The 17,771-nt window shown below is 37.0% G+C and overlaps 1 protein-coding gene across 5 annotated transcripts in view; it reads left to right on the forward strand.

The window, feature by feature from the left end:
- igsf9bb (immunoglobulin superfamily, member 9Bb) overlaps positions 1-17,771 on the forward strand; it is a 143,139-nt gene that overhangs the window by 79,487 nt on the left and 45,881 nt on the right. For all 5 annotated transcript variants that reach the window (XM_051093246.1, XM_051093248.1, XM_051093247.1 and 2 more), the window contains exons 5-9: positions 1,293-1,410; positions 5,510-5,651; positions 8,830-8,975; positions 13,467-13,609; positions 17,541-17,681. In XM_051093246.1, coding sequence (XP_050949203.1) covers positions 1,293-1,410; positions 5,510-5,651; positions 8,830-8,975; positions 13,467-13,609; positions 17,541-17,681 — 690 coding nt within the window. The remainder of the gene's footprint in view (positions 1-1,292; positions 1,411-5,509; positions 5,652-8,829; positions 8,976-13,466; positions 13,610-17,540; positions 17,682-17,771) is intronic.

Here is a 17,771-nt window from a genome sequence, read left to right on the forward strand (position 1 = left end):
GAGACCTGAGGGATTTTTCTGAAGAACAGCAGGCAGTTTAATTGTTCTTGTGGACTACATGTAAACATCTTTTATATGAAATATCTTATTCAGGTCAGTACTAAATAAAAAATACCATGCATTTTGTATGATCCCTCGTATTTTGGTCAAATAATTCACATTTTGCAGATTCTACAAGGTGTATGTAAACTTTTGACCTTAACTTTAGATGCTTCCTCTGTATTAGATACATCCCAGCTATTTAATAAAGCAGAGGACAAATTTTTCCATTTCTAAAACTTTCCAGGAAATTGTAAATGATGCTTTTTGGATCCTAATTTCTAAAATGTTTAATAAAAACACCAAACCCTCCTCGGTCCACATGGCACAGCCCATCTATCCAAGAAAAATCCAAAGCATATTAGATAAACGCAAGAACTGCTCTGCAATTGGTAAAATGGAAATAACGCTTGTGTGGGCGCAGAAAGAGAGATGCACATTGATCTTTAAGTCTCTGTTGGAGTGGCCTGGTTTGTTTGATCTCTCCTACGCAGTCTCTGCCTCTCTGTCTCCGGATCACAACGATTTCACTGCAAAGCGCTTTTGTTTGTACTGTGTATGAGACAATTTGTTTCGTCAAACTGGTTTATTCCTTATGAGTTGTTTCGTAAGCTTGTAAGAGTGGCCCCGTCATGATACATGTGTTTAATGTAAAGAAACATAGCTGTGGGTATGAAAGTGAAAAATTGGATGTCTCATGGGATGATTTCTACTGATCTGCGTGTTCATACAAGAAAAAAAAGCAAAATCTGTCACAGAGATAAGAAATAAGAAGCTGCTTGAGACGAAAGCCGCTACTGTTGACTTTAAGCAAAACTAAAAAACCCACATGAGGTGTTCAATAAGCAAAAAGGAGATTTATATTGACTTATGAGAGAATTTAAAACCATAATTTCTGGAAAAAGTCTTTTTCTTAAAGAAATAGTTCACCCAAAAATGAAAATTACCCACCCTCAAGCCATCCTAGGTGTATATGACTTTTTTCTTCCAGATGAATATAATTGGTGTTATATTAAAAAAAAATTCTATCTCTTCTAAGCTTTATAATGGCAGCGAATGGCTGTTCATTTTTTAAAGTCCAATAAAGTGCATCCATCCATCATAAAAAGTACTCCACACAGCTCCAGAGAGTTAATAAAGGCCTTCTGAAGCGAATCAATGCATTTTTGTATGAAAAATATCCAAATTAAAAAATGTTATAAGCCGCAAAACGATGGAATCTCAGTAGTTCATGCTGTGACCTCTCTCCACAGGTGAGTGATGGCAGCCTGACGATTGTTTCCATCAGCCGTGAGGACAGGGGAGCGTACACATGCCGAGCGTACAGTGAGCAGGGAGAGGCCGTCCATACCACACGCCTACTTGTCCAAGGTAGCACCATAATTGCTGTTTCTTCATTACTTTATTGTTTGCTATTAATTGAATGACATCACTATCATGTTGTCAGAGTGCTGTGCTTTGTGCTGAACAGTCCTCAGTGTGTTTGTGTCTGTGTATGTGTGTACAGTCATGCTTGCAAAGCTGCATGCTGCATGGCACCCATGCTGCATAGCTACAGAGATAATTGGACTCCATATGTTGGCTGTCTGGTACAGTATAAAGCAGTAATGGGTTCACTGTCAGAGAGATTTTTCACCATAGTGCTGCCAAAGAAGCTTTGTCCTGTTGGGATCCCTAATCTGTTCTGTGTCTGGTGCTTTTAGATGCCATGCTAGCATGTAACCCAATAACGCAATGGATTTGTAACTTCTATTGTCTATTTGTTAACATTTTTTATGTGTTATTTAAAAACAGTGTAATCAAAGCTCAGATCCATGGCTGTGGCCTACCTATAATCACAAATATACTTACTTTACTTGAAAAGATTTTTATACAAATATAAGAGCTGTCAAAAGATTAAAATTAGATTTCAGTGGCAGATTTCAACAACAGTGCTCTTTATTCACCTTATTCACACTTTTAGATAACAATAAAGCACTCCTTCCTATTTTTGTACTATGAAATGCCAATCAAACCAGTATCAAACTTAATGCAGTCATAAAATGACATTCCATTTTTTTTCTGAAACAATTAAATTTTTTTTTCAGCCACTGTATTGAATGGTTTAAAAGTGGATCATTGTAATTAGGGCTGTCAAATGATTAATCGCGATTAATCGCATACAAAATAAAAGTTTGAGTTTACCTAATATATGTGTGTGTACTGTGTAATTATTATGTATATATAAATACAAACACAGTCATCTATATATTTAAGAAATATTTACAAGTATATGTGTTTATTATAATTTTTATATAATTTATATTATATATATATAAAAATATTTTGTACATAACATATTTCTCTTAAATATATACATTAATTTGTGTGTATTTAAAAATACATAATAATTACACACAGTACACACACATTTATTAGGTAAACTCAAACTTTTGTTTTGTTTATTTTGTTTGACAGCCCTAATTGTAATAGTAGCCATTTAATTCTAATAACTATAATATTAAATGATATCCTGTATAATAGCACAATCAACACTGATTTGGTGTTAATGAAGGGGTGTGAAAGTAAAAAATGTGATTCTTTAATTCATGATAATGAGAAACATTTTCACAGCAAAGAGCAACTTTATTGTTATAATGACTGAACAACTCATAATAATAAAAATATTAATAAGCATTAATCATGAGAAAGTTACTTATTTTTATATATTATTATTTTTATATATTACTCATTATTATATATATGCATAAACATGAGAAATTGTATCATCATTTTGAGATACTAAGCATTATGATAAAGTTTCTCATTATTATGAGATACTTTGTGTTAATCAGGATAACATTTGTCGTATTAGTGTTAATCATGAGAATCATGAGAGATGGTCTGTTTCTGTTTGACTAGATGTTTTTGGGGGGTTTTTTTATACCAGAATTAACAGTGTGGACCAAACCAAGAATATTTTTGGGAAACTGTCATGAATTTCTGTATTGGTCTTAAATATAGCTGGGTTTATCTGGGATTAAGCGCTTTAATGCATTTAAGCACATATGAAAAAATACATTACATATTATTTAGCAAGCCTGTAACCACCTAAATCAATGATTAAAAACAGCATTTTTGGCAAATTCAGGTAATTTACCACATGATATGAAATCTGATGATTTTTATTATTTATGTCTGTTATAGCTCCACCTACGGTTTGATCTCCACAAAACTTTGCCTGCTTGTTTAGAAGCATCTGTTGCATGTGCTCACCTAGTTTCGTGAAGTTTTAAGTTTTCATTTAGGATGTATGGGCATTTGGGAATGTTTGGACACGCACCATGTCTAAATGACCCTGTTATAGCTACCCAAAGGGTAAAGTTGAGCATTTTTTGATTATTATTGATCTAGAGGGTCCAGAGAATCAAACTGTGTGCTGCGGTGGCTTTTACTGAGGTTGAGCAAAAAACCTAGTCCGCAAAAGTAGTTTTGTTTTACATAATTGAGCATATTTCATGAACAATTTGATTGACAGCAGTGGTTCTTGGTTGCTCAGTATGAGAAGATCTATCATATGATGTAAATACTGATCACAAATTAAAGATAAAATTCTTTAGCGCCACCTAATGGCCAAAGTTCTTACAGACATCTAGGGCCATGAGACAAACATGCCCTCCAAGTTTCAGTCAGCCTCCGTTAACTTTGTCTAATAGGTGCTCAAAATTGGCCGATAGCGGGCATATTTTTTGAGATACGCAGATGTTCTCATTGACACTTGTGGAACTTTGGACAAAAACACAGCATACGAATTTTCAAGTCAATCGGACTAACTCATGGATAGTTATAGCCGTTTTTTACGTTTTTTTTTCCCATCGTAGCTTCGCGTAAACTCCACTTTTTTTTACTGTGACCTCAGACTAAGCTCTTATATATGTATTCTGAGTTTTGCAAACATATCTCTTTCCATTTAAGAGTTCTAGTCGTTTTACTAAAAGCGGCTCTGCCTCTTATGAAAGTGTCCTATTGTGACGGTGAGATAAAATTTTTCTTTGATAATTATTAATATTCACTGTCCAGAGAATCTTTCTGCACTGGTTTGGTTCCGATCAAGTGAAAAACCTGGAACTAGTTAGCAAAACTAGGTTTTTCAAATAAAAAAAAAAATCTAAAGTACCTGAAAGTTTTGCAGGGTAACAATCAAATCCGACTAATGGTTTAGGAGTTATGATCGATTTCGTACTTTCAATCACTGCAGCGCCACCATCAGGCCAACTGGGGTGAGTCTTGGTGACGTTGTAGACAGTGTGAGTACTATCATCCCTCCAAGTTTCAAGCCTCTACGACTTGCGGTTTGGTCTGCTGGATCACTTTTAAGGCTTTTCAAGACGCACGATGCGGAAAACGCAACGACGAATCACCGACAAATGGAGTTTTCATGGAACATGTAGGAACCATCTGTTTTCAAATACAATGATAACAAGAACGCATCCTTGTTTCTCTCAGAATACTCTTCTTCTGTGTTTGTTTGCCACCACTCTATCCTTTTTGTGCACGAAACAGCAGTTTCTCTGACCATGTGATGTAATTTTTGCTTTCCGTATCTGAAAAGATTCGTCTGACTTTTTCGGTGCACAAATGTTCACGGTCTATATGAAAGCATCCATAGGAATCTGTTGTTTTATTCCAGAGCGTCATCGCGTGCTATATTCGTTTTACTTTATCGCGCTCAGTGTGGAAAGGCCTTTAGGTGGAGAATGCTGATCCTTGGACATTCGAACAATCACAGTAGGGTTTCAGCACTATGTGCTTGAACCCCTTGTAGAGCCTTCAGGTAACAAAAAGAAAAAGTTTTCTATTAGTTTAAAAATCAACTGCTGAGACATAAAAGTGCCAGGTTGCAGAAACACAGTTTTGTAGACACGTTGGCTGTCTAGCGAGTTTGTTTTTGTACTGTAATGTGTGTGTGTGTGCTGTCGAGCAGGACGGAGAGCATCTGTAGAGTCCGTGCCTGCACGGGGAGCTCTCTGCAGGCTTTCTCCACAGAAGAGCCCTCTCTTTACACTGGCACTGCCAACTGAAGCGATGCCCACAGTGGGCGGTAGAGTGAGATCTGTGGGTAGGCCGCTGCTGATTCTCACACTGGGTAGAATTCTTATCCTCTTAGCCAGTGATATTCAGATGGGACGATTGAGTGGTACCTATTTTAACTTATTCAGTATCATTCAGTCTGATGTTGCACCACTGAAAATGAGGTATTGACTGAATACAATATTGTATGATTCACTCTCAATTGACTGAAATTGTCTAACAGCTGTTGAATACAAATTGCAGAATGAAGATGTATATTATTACACACTTTTATATGAAATTGTTTCTTTAATACTGTTGTTTAACCTTGAAGAGGACTGAGATTGCTATATGCTTCAATAGGATGTGACACATCCTGATATGTAATGCTGATTTATCATGTGTCTCTTTTCTATTTCAGGACCCCCATTTATTGTTTCACCGCCAGAGAACATAACCGTAAACATATCCCAGGATGCATTCTTCACTTGTCAGGCTGAGGCGTATCCTGGCAATCTAACGTACACCTGGTTCTGGGAGGAAGATAACGTCTTCTTCAAGAAGTAAAGTTATGATCGGGTTCATTACTGTACCATACCCCCACTGTCCTGTGTCCATGTGGAGTTTGTCACAGTCCATGTAGTTTCGTCATCATCATTGAGGCATCAGTGAGTTTTAGGGACTATGGCCATTGTGATACTGTTTTAGGCTTTGGTTAAGGGTTAGTTTACTTCCAAAATAAAAAAATCATGATAATTTTCTCACGCCCATGTCATCTATGTTCTTGTCTTTCTTTTTTCAGTCAAAAAGAACGTAAGGTTTTTGAGGAAAACATTCAATTATTCTCCATATTTCAGTGGGGATCAATGGATTTAAGGTCCAAACTGTCATTTCAGTGCAGCTTCAAACGGCTCTACATGATCCCAAAGGAGGAATAAGGGTCTTATCTAACAAAACAATAGGTAATTTTCTAAAAAAATAAAAAAATATACACTTCTAACCTCAAATGCTCGTCTTGCACTAGCTCTGCAATGCTCGTCTGCAACTTCACGTGTCGTTAGTTTGTCTTTGTACTCTGGTTCAAAAAGGTAGGGTAGGAGGAAAAACTCCATCTCATTTTCTCCTCCAACTTCAAAATCGCCCGACATTGTTGTTTTACCTGTTTTTGTAAATGGCGTTTGACATTCTTTGCTCATTTGCATTGTAAACACTGGGTCAGTACTTCCGCCTAGTGCAAGGCGAGCATTTGTGGTTAAAAAGTATATAAGACCCTTATTCCTTGGCTGGGATCATGTAGAGCCCCAAGAAGCTGCATTGAAACTGCAATTTGGATCTTAAAACCATTTTTCTCCCACTGAAGTCCACTATATGGAGAGAAAACCTGGAATGTTTTCCTCAAAATCTTGATTTCTTTTCAACTGAAGAAAGAAAGAAATGAACATCTTGGATGACATGGGGGTGAGTAGATTATCAGGAAATTTTTATTCTGGAAGTGAACTAATCCTTTAAACATTTTGTAAACCCTTGTGTTGTGCCGTTTTCGTAGAAAACTGAAATGTTATCATAGGTAACTAAATATGCCACCACTGTTTTATTGTACACTACTGTTCAATAGTTTGGCGTCAGTTAGTTGTTTTTTTTTTTACGGATATTTTAATTTAATTCTTCTCAGAATTGTAAGTTTATAACTAGAAATTCGGATATATATATATATGTTTTGAGTTATTTCATAATTCTGTTTTGTTTTTTAAAAGGTAACTGTAGGAACTGGGAGATATAAACCCAGAATTGCAAGGAAAAAATATATATAATTATGAAATAAAAAATTACCTTTTTTATATATGTGACTGTGGACCACAAAACCAATCTTAAGTAGCACGGGTATATTTGTAGCAATAGCCAAAAATACATTGTATGGGTCAAAATTATAAATTTTTCTTTTATGCCAAAATCATTAGGATATTTAGTAAAGATCATGTTTCATCAAGATATTTTGTATATATCCTACCGTGAATATATCAAAACTTAATTTTTAGTAATATGCATGGCTAAGAGCTTAATTTGGACAACTTTAAAGGTGATTTTCTCAGAATTTTTTTGCACCCTCAGATTCCAGATTTTCAAATAGTTGTATCTCAGCCAAATATTGTCCTATCATAACAAACCATACATCTATTGATAAACAGATGCAGTTTTAATTTACATTTACATTAGTTGTCACTCAACAAAAAAAAAGTTGTGCCAAGCTGAGCCCCCGCAATAGAAATCAGAATAATCTCACAAAAAAAAACTGAAATTTTACTTGAAAATTTTGATTTTGCAAAGTTTTAACAGAAAAGTGTAACAATGAAAGTTCACTTTGAAAGTTTGCTATGTGTTTCTCACTTGTGGTTACATTGTGTTCATGTGTCAGTGTCATTACACTAGTTTGGAGGTTCACACCAGTGTTGCCAAGTCCGTGGTTTTCCTGCAGAATTGGGCTACTTTACCACTATTGCTGTGGGTTGTTTTTCATGTCAGTGGGTTGAAGCAACCCCAGTAACGTGATATTTATCCCCTTGGAAGGTGATTTTTACTAGGGGAACCCTGTATTTTACCTTGCGGAATACAACTTTTTTGTTGTGATAATCTGGCAACCCTGGTTCGCACATCTCAGATTGTCTCATTGTGTCTCGTTTTTCCCTCTGTGCACCTGTATGAATGTTCTGACAGACTGAAATACTTCTTATATCAAAAACTACTTGATGCCTTATATTTGACTAAATGGAAATATCAGAAAGCAGCTCCTCACATGAAGACCAACTGATTTCATTTGACCTTAGCAGTAACGTGTTACTAAGGTAACTGCATGTTAATTTACTAAGCATAAAAAAACACAGAGCACACAAAAATATTACACAAAATAGTGTGTCCTTTATGGTAACCTTGAGTAGGAATGGTCACAAAGTAATTGACCCACAATCATCACGATAAACGACAAACGCAGCTTCACCGTAGACTCTCTCAGGTTCTCATGGCTCACGCTTCTCCTTCTCTCCCCCATGACAAGAATATCTAGTGACATGGCGCTTGTGTCATCATACGCTTCGCTAGCACTGATTAGAAGTAGCGGTGCCCTGAGCCATTCGAGACGCCCTCATGCGTGGCCTGTACACTCTATAGAAAAAGGATATTATGTTTTTTTCTTTCTAATAGAGGCTCTGTGCAGCAGGACAAGTGGAAGCATAGGCTACACAGGCATTTTGTCCACTGGAGCATTTTTGTTTTTTTTTCCCTTTGATCCCTGCCCCGGACACTCCATCTGTTCTTGTTGAAAGAGTACACTGTAATTCTAGCTGTATATTTTCTGGCTTTAAATTAATTTACGTAGGCATATATTTATAGGGATAGCTTACGGAAAAAAAGTCATTACTTACAAATTTTCATGTTGTTTTATTATTTGTAACATAAAACTGTTATACACTACCATTCAAAAGAATGAGGTCAGTAAGATTATTTTCAGTATATTAGATTTCTTGTACGCTCACCAGTGTTGTGTTCATTTGAAATAAATAGATTAGAATACCATTCATCTATTTGTGTCCTGGCTGAATAAAAGTATTAATTTCTTTAAAAAAAATATTACTGACCTCAGACTTTGAATGGTAGTGTATGTAGTAGTGTAAGCTGTGTGAATCATCAGTGTTATTGATGCTAATTCTCTTTTGCTTTTTCTTTGTCAATGTTTCTTTCTCTCTCCAGTGATCTAAAGCGCAGAGTGAGTATTCTCATCGACGGTTCACTCATCATCTCCCAGGTAAAACCTGAGGATGCTGGGAAATACACCTGCAGCCCGAGTAACAGCCTTGGGCGCCCACCTTCTGCATCAGCGTACCTGACAGTGCATTGTGAGTCAGTCTGCTGATACACAACTAGAGACACTACATCTTTGTCTTGCCTCTGAAAACATTTGTCCTTTTCCGGTGCCTAGAAAAACTCTCACTGCATTGCACAGTGCAGATGCTGAACTACAGCTGCAGTATGTAGGCGAGAAACCACCAGAATAGAATCCATTTGGTATTTTTACTTCTTGTCAGTAGGGGTGTGTGATAATGACAAAAAATGGTATCTCTATATTTTCTGGAATACTGTTGATAAGGATAATTAGATAACATTTAGCTACGCAGGTTATTGTGCTGGTACTTTGACAGGTTATGGACTGCCGTGGACATCTGACTTCTACAGTTTTTGATATTCTTTATATTCACTGCAATGGTTCGTTTGCAGGAGTAGCAGAAATGCACTTTTCCAGTAAGTTTAAATGGATTTTTACTTGTTATGGGCATTTTTACCTTTATAAGTCTAACCTAATTAAATGTATGCATTATCTTTTCTGTTAAATTCTTACACTTTATCATTAAATTCAAATGGTAAGACACTATAGGGCTGTTACCAATCAAATGAAATCAGTATCAACAAAATTTGTGTTTGCAGTGCAGAGAATCTGCATCTGCAGTGGCATTTAGATGCATTTACACAGACTGTTTAATGCAGGACAAGAATGCAGTTAACCCTTTTGTTTGATTTTGAGGAAAAAATAAAGATATTTTTAATGAAAGCCAAGAGCTTTCTGACCCTGCATAGACAGCAATGCAACAGGCCCAGAAAGGTAGTAAGAAGAAGAGGGTGAGTATTTAAAGGGGTCATCGGATGCTAAGTTCACTTTTTCATGTTGTTTGAACATTAATGTGTGTTGGCAGTGTATGTACACATCTACCCTATAATGATAAAAATCCATGCAGTGGTTTTTAATTAATCTGTAAAAATAATATCCCCTTTTTCAAATAGAGCCGTTTTCAGATGCCTGTCGGTGTGCCGTCACACTGACAGAGGCCGCTCCCACGATAGTTGATTGACATGAGCTCTTACCTCAGACCAGCTGTCACAGTTCAGTAGCTTTCCATGTTTTGATGCCAGAGCAAGGATGTAAGATGTTAGATGAGAATATCTCCGATTGAGCGATTGAGGTGTTGTGTTGCTGGATGTAATTAATGAACATAGTGGTCATCATTTACTCCCGACATCTGAGCCGCTGAAGATGCAGTAGATTACATTTGTTTGTGAATGGAATGCGCCTCCCGATCTTCATATATCCGTCTATGTTCGCACTAATCATTCATGATCCAGCTTCACTTACAGCAGAAGTGAGTATATGAGTTTTTTTTTATGAATCTTTGCGATCGCCTTTCCTTATGACATGGTAGTTAGGAAGTTTAGCGGCTAAACACGGCTAAATGCGGCTAAAGTAAACAAGATCGTCTTTCCACAGAGAGAAGAGAGGGGTGGGGTGAGCAGAGCTCATTTGCATTTAAAGGAAGAACCCCTTAGAATGAGAGCTGATTTTGGCAAGGTAAAAAGGGTGTTGTTTTACAAAACCATTGAGAATTTTTAATCAAAGCATATTAGAGACTTTTCATTAAGACCCTAAAGAATCATATCAACTTGTGGAAAATGGGCATCCGATGACCCCTTTAATGACAGAATTTTCATTTTTGGGTCTCATTTTTTCATCTCTTTAAGACTCCCTGATAGGAGAATTCCTGAATTTATACTAAATGACAATGTCATGTATTAGTTACGATCCAATGACAAACCCTCACTGTAACAAATTCTCTTTAGATGAAGCAGTAATTCCCACTGGCCTATTGTATTACGTAATGTCATACATGACATAATAGAGGAGGAATTCTCCTTCATCCTGAATCTGTGACATTGGTCTCACTGGAATGAGTGTGAAAATTAAGCAACAACCTTCACCAGAAGATTATGCCTTTTCGTCACGGGCCAACTCATTTTTATGCTTTTCACATTGGGATCACGTATTCAGAATAACAGTGATATAACAGTTTTTCTTGCAGAGTGATCTTCTGTAATTGATGAAAGGGTTACTTTAGTCTCCCGGCATATTCCGTCTCAATACACGGGCACGAGGGCGTATTAGCTTCAACTGCCGCCGTTGGGCAGGCTGACGCTTTCTATTTGCAGCCGAGAGATTGGAATGGCCTTCTGTCCCCGGAGTCTGGAGCAGAATTGAAACAGTGACCTTGAGTCAGTAAGCTAGCAGATCACTCAGTCACGGCTCACGTCCTCCACACCGATGCAAAGAACGTGGGTTTTCGAGACATTGACCAAAAAAACCCAAACATGTTGTAAATAGCGACAGGAATGAACGCTGCAGAAGTGGCTGTGGTATCCAAGGCAACAGACATTTCAGATTCCCTCGCTCAGAGGAAGCCTGTGTCAGACAAGCTTGGCTTAGTTGAAGTGGCGGAAAGGGATTACATCATCGCAGAATTCCCAGACCGCAGGAATTTTCACCTGTCCTCTGAAACAGTCTCACGTAGTCTGGTCGCCCATGTGTAGTGAGCAGAGGCGCAGAGAAAGTATATTTGACAGTAAGTGACAAAAAAGGAAGTGGGGGGGTGTAAAGGGATGACATCATCCTGTGTGGAAACCCTCTTCTCTGCAGTGACGTCACCTGCAGACACTCCGGCAGACTGTTAGCGTGGGCGACGGCGGCCCCGTTGGACGGCTGACGGCATTGCAGGTCTACTCCGTGCCTACATTTTTTCTTTCCTCCTCTTCTTCCTTTTCTTTTCCTGTCTTTCGTCCTCACGACTCTACTGTTCTTTTCTCAACTCTACACTTGTTTCTGGTCCACTCCTCCCATCATCCCATCCCTCAGCTCCACTCATGTTAAAAATAGACCTTGGCACTTTGCTAAGCGTTAAGACGGAGCAGTGGATTTCTTCAAAGTGTTCGTTTCGGAGCGCCGCTCCCTCTCGTTCTCTAGCATGCTGCGGTTGGCTGGTGTCTTCACTAATGAGAGACTGTGATTTATGAGTCACACGCAAATCTCTTTTACAGTATTATTGATGCTCTTTGCTTTAGATGTTGTTTATACAGCATAAAGAAGGGAAATGTTATCTGAAATAACACTGCTGTTCAAGCTTTGTGGGGCGAAGGAATTAATAGTGGCTTTGTCACAACATTTTTTTGTTTTTTCCCTCGTTGTTTGTGATGGCGCACAATTCTGTACATACAGTTGACTGACCAAATAATGTGTTTGGTATTGATAGTGTGTTTATTTATTATATTTATGTATTTTTTTGTCATTCAAAGGTTTGGGGTTGGTTATGGGAAATTGATAAAATATAAATAAAAATATTATGAAATATTTTTGCAGTTTAAAAATAACTTTTTCTATTTTAATATATATTAATATATTTTATATTTTTTATATATTTATATATATATATATATATATATTTTTTTTTTTTTTTTTTTTTTTTTCATCAAGGCTGCATTTATTTGATCAAAAATACTAAAAAAATTGTAAAATTGTGAAATATTGCAATTTAAAATAACTGTTTTCTATTTTAACTTTTATGTAGTTATGCTGAATTTTCACACGATCCTTTAAAATACTTGTAAAATGGAGGGGGGGTAAACTAAAAGTTAATTATATATATATATATAATTAATTAATGAATTATATATTTATATATATATATATAATTTTATATAAATATATTTGCTCATCAAGGCTGCATTTATTTAATCAAAAATACTGAAAAAATGGTACAATTGTGAAATTATTATTGCAATTTAAAATAACTGTTTTCTATTTTAATATATATATATATATTGCAATAATATTTCAGAATATTACATTTTTTCTGTATTTTTGACAAATAAATGCAGCCTTGAACTTCCATATGTATATATATATATATATATATAACTTTTAAGTGATGATTCAATGATGATGCTTGTTTAGTCAACCGAAAAGGCAAACCATATTTAGTGACAAAAAATTTCATAGGGATTCCATTTTGGGTCTTTTTTTTGGAGCTGTCTCAATTAAAATCAGCCCACAACACCCTACTGTTGTCTTTTAAACTGTCTACGTTGTGGAGAGTTTTGCCTTGGCAACACAACTCTCATTTTCTGTAGAAAATATCAACATTTTGTTTGTACTTCAGTACATGTTTGTTGTAGATATTTTCTTCATTCTCTTTCCAAGGCGCTTACTGTGCTGTACTACGATTAGCTGAGTAATAGTCTCAGTGTGAGCAAGTTCAGATGCTTTTGTCTGATTTCACACTTTCATTTCAAGCATGCAAAAAGTTCTTTATTAGTGTATTTTTCTTTCAGTAGTTGACTTATTCAGAGGACGTGTGCTAAATGTTCCAGACTAATGGCTCGGAGAGACATCCAGTACAGACTCCTCTCATCTGTCTGACAGTTTAACAATGGACAAACGTTGATGTCTAATTTTAAAGCAACTCAGCGCTTATACTGTATTTTATGTTTCTACCTCTCATTGTGTCCCATAGACCCTGCCCGTGTGGTAAACATGCCGCCCGTTATTTACGTGGCCATCGGACTGCCGGGGTACATCCGCTGCCCGGTGGATGCCAACCCGCCTGTCACTTCAGTGAAGTGGAAAAAAGACGGCCTGCCTCTGCGGATAGAGAAGGTGAGTCCAGCTGGACAATGATCTCAGTGTTTTCACAGATGCTGTCACATGGGCCTTGGCAATCTCTCTCTCTCTCAGCTATGTGAGATGGGTTTCATTCACCGTTCACATTGATCTCATAGTCTCACACAGACAAAGATCACTGGCTCCTCTTCAACTCTAAACCCAAATGGAGAATAACTGACCTTAGCGAAGATACAGAATGTCACTTTCATTCTCAAGCCCTGTTCTTCCTCAGTACAGTTGGCTTTTAAGGATAGCGAGCGTGAAGCTGAAAATGTGTAGGCATATCATGTTACATCTAAAGTGTGCTAAGAGAAAATCCACTCCATTCATTTCGCTGAATGCAATAGAGGGTTTGCTCTTATCTCACGATTTGGTCAGTTATCGCAGCCATATTGGGGATACTCGGATGTAAACGACCGCATGGATTGCACGGTTAATGTACTACTGAATACGATGTTATGCTAATTTATTCTGTCTAAACCATTGGGAAAACGTGTGGAAGCTGCTAAATCATATAGAGAAGGACTTGGTAAGCAGGGAAGGGCACAATTTTTTTGGTTAACTAAATTAATAGGTGGTAAAGATACATACGAGCAGTATTAATTACACTGACCAAGATTATAAACTTAACACTTTTGTTTTTCCCCCATTTTTCAGAAGATCTAAGACTTTTTCTCTGTACATAAAAGGCCTATTTCTCTCAAGTATTGTTCACAAATCTGTCTAAATCTGTGTGAGCACTTCTCCTTTGCCGAGATATTCTATCCACCTCACAGGTGTGGCATATCAAGATGCTGATTAGACAGCATGATTATTGCACAGGTGTGCCTTAGGCTGGCCACAATAAAAGGCCACTCTAAAATGTGCAGTTTTATCACACAGCACAATACCACAGATGTCGCAAGTTTTGAGGGAGCGTACAATTGGCATGCTGACTGCAGGAATGTCCACCAGAGCTGTTGTCGTGTATTGAATGTTCATTTCTCTACCATAAGCCGTCTCCAAAGGCGTTTTAGAGAATCACAACGCAGACCACGTGTAACCACGCCAGCCCAGGACCTCAACATCCAGCATTTTCACCTCTAAGATCGTCTGAGACCAGCCACCCAGACAGCTGCTGCAACAGTCGGTTTGCATAACCAAAGAATTTCTGCACAAACTGTCAGAAACCGTCTCAGGGAAGCTCATCTTCATGCTCGTCATCCTCATCAGGGTCACGACCTGACTGCAGTTCGTTGTCGTAAGCGACTTGAGTTGGCAAATGCTCACATTCGATGGCATCTGGCACTTTGGAGAGGTGTTCTCTTCACGGATGAATCATGCTTTTCATTGTACAGGGCAGATGGCAGACAGCGTGTATGGCGTTGTGTGGGTGTGCGGTTTGCTGATGTCAGCGTTGTGGATCGAGTGGTCCATAGTGGCGGTGGGGTTATGGTATGGGCAGGCGTATGTTATGGACAACGAACATCCACAACCATCACCTCATATTGCAGCATGATAATGCATGGCCCCATGTTGCAAGGATCTGTACACAATTCCTGGATGCTGAAAACATCCCAGTTCTTGCATGGCCAGCATACTCACCGGACATGTCACCCACTGAGCATGTTTGGGATGCTCTGGATCGGCGTATATGACAGCATGTTCCAGTTCCTACCAATATCCAGCAACTTTGCACAGCCATTGAAGAGGAGTGGACCAACATTCCGTAGGCCACAATCAACAACCTGATCAACTCTAAGAAGATGTGTTGCAAATGGTGGTCACACCAGATACTGACTGGTTTCCGGACCCCCTCCCAATACAGTAAATTTGTACATTTTAGAATGGCCTTTTGTGGCTAGCCTAAGGCACACCTGTGCAATAAACATGCTGTCTAATCAGCATCTTGATATGCCACACCTGTGAGGTGGATGGATTATCTCTGCAAAGGAGAAGTGCTCACTAACACAGATTTAGACAGATTTGTGAACAATATTTGAGAGAAATAGGCCTTTTGTGTACACAGAAAAAGTCTTAGATCTTTGAGTTTAGCTCATGAAAAATGGGGACAAAAACAAAAGTGTTGCATTTATAATTTTGGTCAGTGTAAGATAGTAGGGTAATATTTCACCTACATGACAGGAAATTATAAGAACAAACATGGATGCTGTTAAGAATCTTGCCCTGGAAATCCTAGTTTAGTTTGGCCAACCACAAACGCCTTTTGTTCCTCAGACAGTTTTTTGCACTCTTCTCCTTGATTTGTTCTAACTTTTGGCAGTCTATAGTACTCCAAATGTTCTTCCCAGTTTTAGTACAGCCCAAAACATGACAATAATTGACCATTTTCAGCAGCAATAATCAGCAAAATATGCAGGTTTTGTTCGGTTCAGTGCTGTCAATATGTTCGATTGATAACCCGTCGTGAAAACACTCTATAATTGTATGGCTTGTCAGGGGCATGGCAATCATTATAACAAGAGGGTTTTAATAAATTTAAAAGCTGGTTAGATACTTTTTGGAAAATAATCATGAGATTTGGATGCAGTGCAAAGAAATAATGGTAGTTACCCTTACCAAAAAGTAGTATACTTCAAGTTTATTTTATTAAGTATACTTAAGTAAAGTTCAAATACATTTTTAAGTATACTTTATGTAGTAAGTATATAAATATTAGTGTACTAGTAGTAATACCTATTTAGGTATTAATTTGTATATATTTTGTTATATGAATATATTGGCCATACAAAACATCAAAAGAAAGAACAGAGTATCTGCTTGTAAAAAAATATTTTATTCTAGCTTCATGCATTCTTTTTTTAAACCCTTGTGGGTAATGTGAATGTGGGTAATTTTCATTAAAAAAAAAAAAAAACATTTTGAACAAAAACGCTGAAAAACGACTATCATCGACTATAATCAAAACGTAGATGGAGTCGATCAAGATTCCAAAGCTCTACAGTCATTATTACCTCTTTATTGGTCAACATTTTGTTCCATATTGTTACACAGTTTTGATGGATGTTGAAGCATGTTGTTTAAGTTCTTCTTCACTTGTGTGTTTTTTTTTTTTTTTAATTCTGTACAGAAGATCTATAATAGCCGTACCGTATAACAATGAAAAGACAGATTCTAGGAGCACAAATATATCTCAGATATATTTAGTCTTTTTCCAAGTATAAGTCAAGTATGCTTAAATGTCTAGATGTCTTATATTTCTGAGAAGTACATAAAAAGTTGACTAAAAGTGTACTTTCCTATTTTTAGTTTAAAAGAAGTTTACTAATAGCACACTTGAATAAACTTCTTTATCGTAAGGGTAGCCATGTAAAACAATTACTTTTTTTTTATGGTTAACACTCTTTTACTGCATCTGCCTTTCAGTAAGACGATTGGGTGATTGTTACATCACCTAAAATTCTTGATTCAAGCTGATAAGGTTTATATTATGTTCCCTTCAGTTCATTCATATATAAGTGATCTTTTTCAATGTTCATATTAGACTCAAACTGATTGCATATGATTCACAGAGTGGCATGATTGAGTGATTCTTGAATTTGCACTTTATATAATTTCTTACATAATGCAATTTATATGCATCTAGTATGCTTTTAAAAAAACAATTTACATTATATTTAAGATGCATTACTGTTGTAAAGTTTGGTCAGCAAGTTTCATAGAAAGTATTACAGTTTCCACAAAAATATTTAGCAGCACAACTGTTTTCAGTGTTGCTAATAATTAAAAATCTTTATTGAGCAGCAAATTGGCATATTAGAATGAATTCTGAAGGATCGTGTGACATTTAGTATTAAAATGTTTTAGAATAGAAAAGTTCTTTTAAATTCCAACCCATGATCTTGTTGTTGTAAACACCATCCTCTAATGTTAGAGCTTCTGATTGTTTGTGCTGGGTGTGATGGGTTGTTTCTGTCTTTTGCAGTACCCTGGCTGGAGCCAAATGGAAGATGGGAGCATTCGAGTGTCTGAGGTGACAGAGGACTCTCTCGGCACCTACACCTGCGTGCCTTACAATAGCCTCGGTACGATGGGACAGTCCCCTCCCGCCCCTCTGGTGCTAAAGGTAAAGAATTTTGTGTTGATTTTATTCAAATTGCACTTTCCATTTCATTTTAAGAACTTTTTTGTTTTTTATTATATCATCTATTCGGTT

This window comes from Labeo rohita, chromosome 21, assembly GCF_022985175.1.
Source record: "Labeo rohita strain BAU-BD-2019 chromosome 21, IGBB_LRoh.1.0, whole genome shotgun sequence".
Taxonomy (NCBI): domain Eukaryota; kingdom Metazoa; phylum Chordata; class Actinopteri; order Cypriniformes; family Cyprinidae; genus Labeo; species Labeo rohita.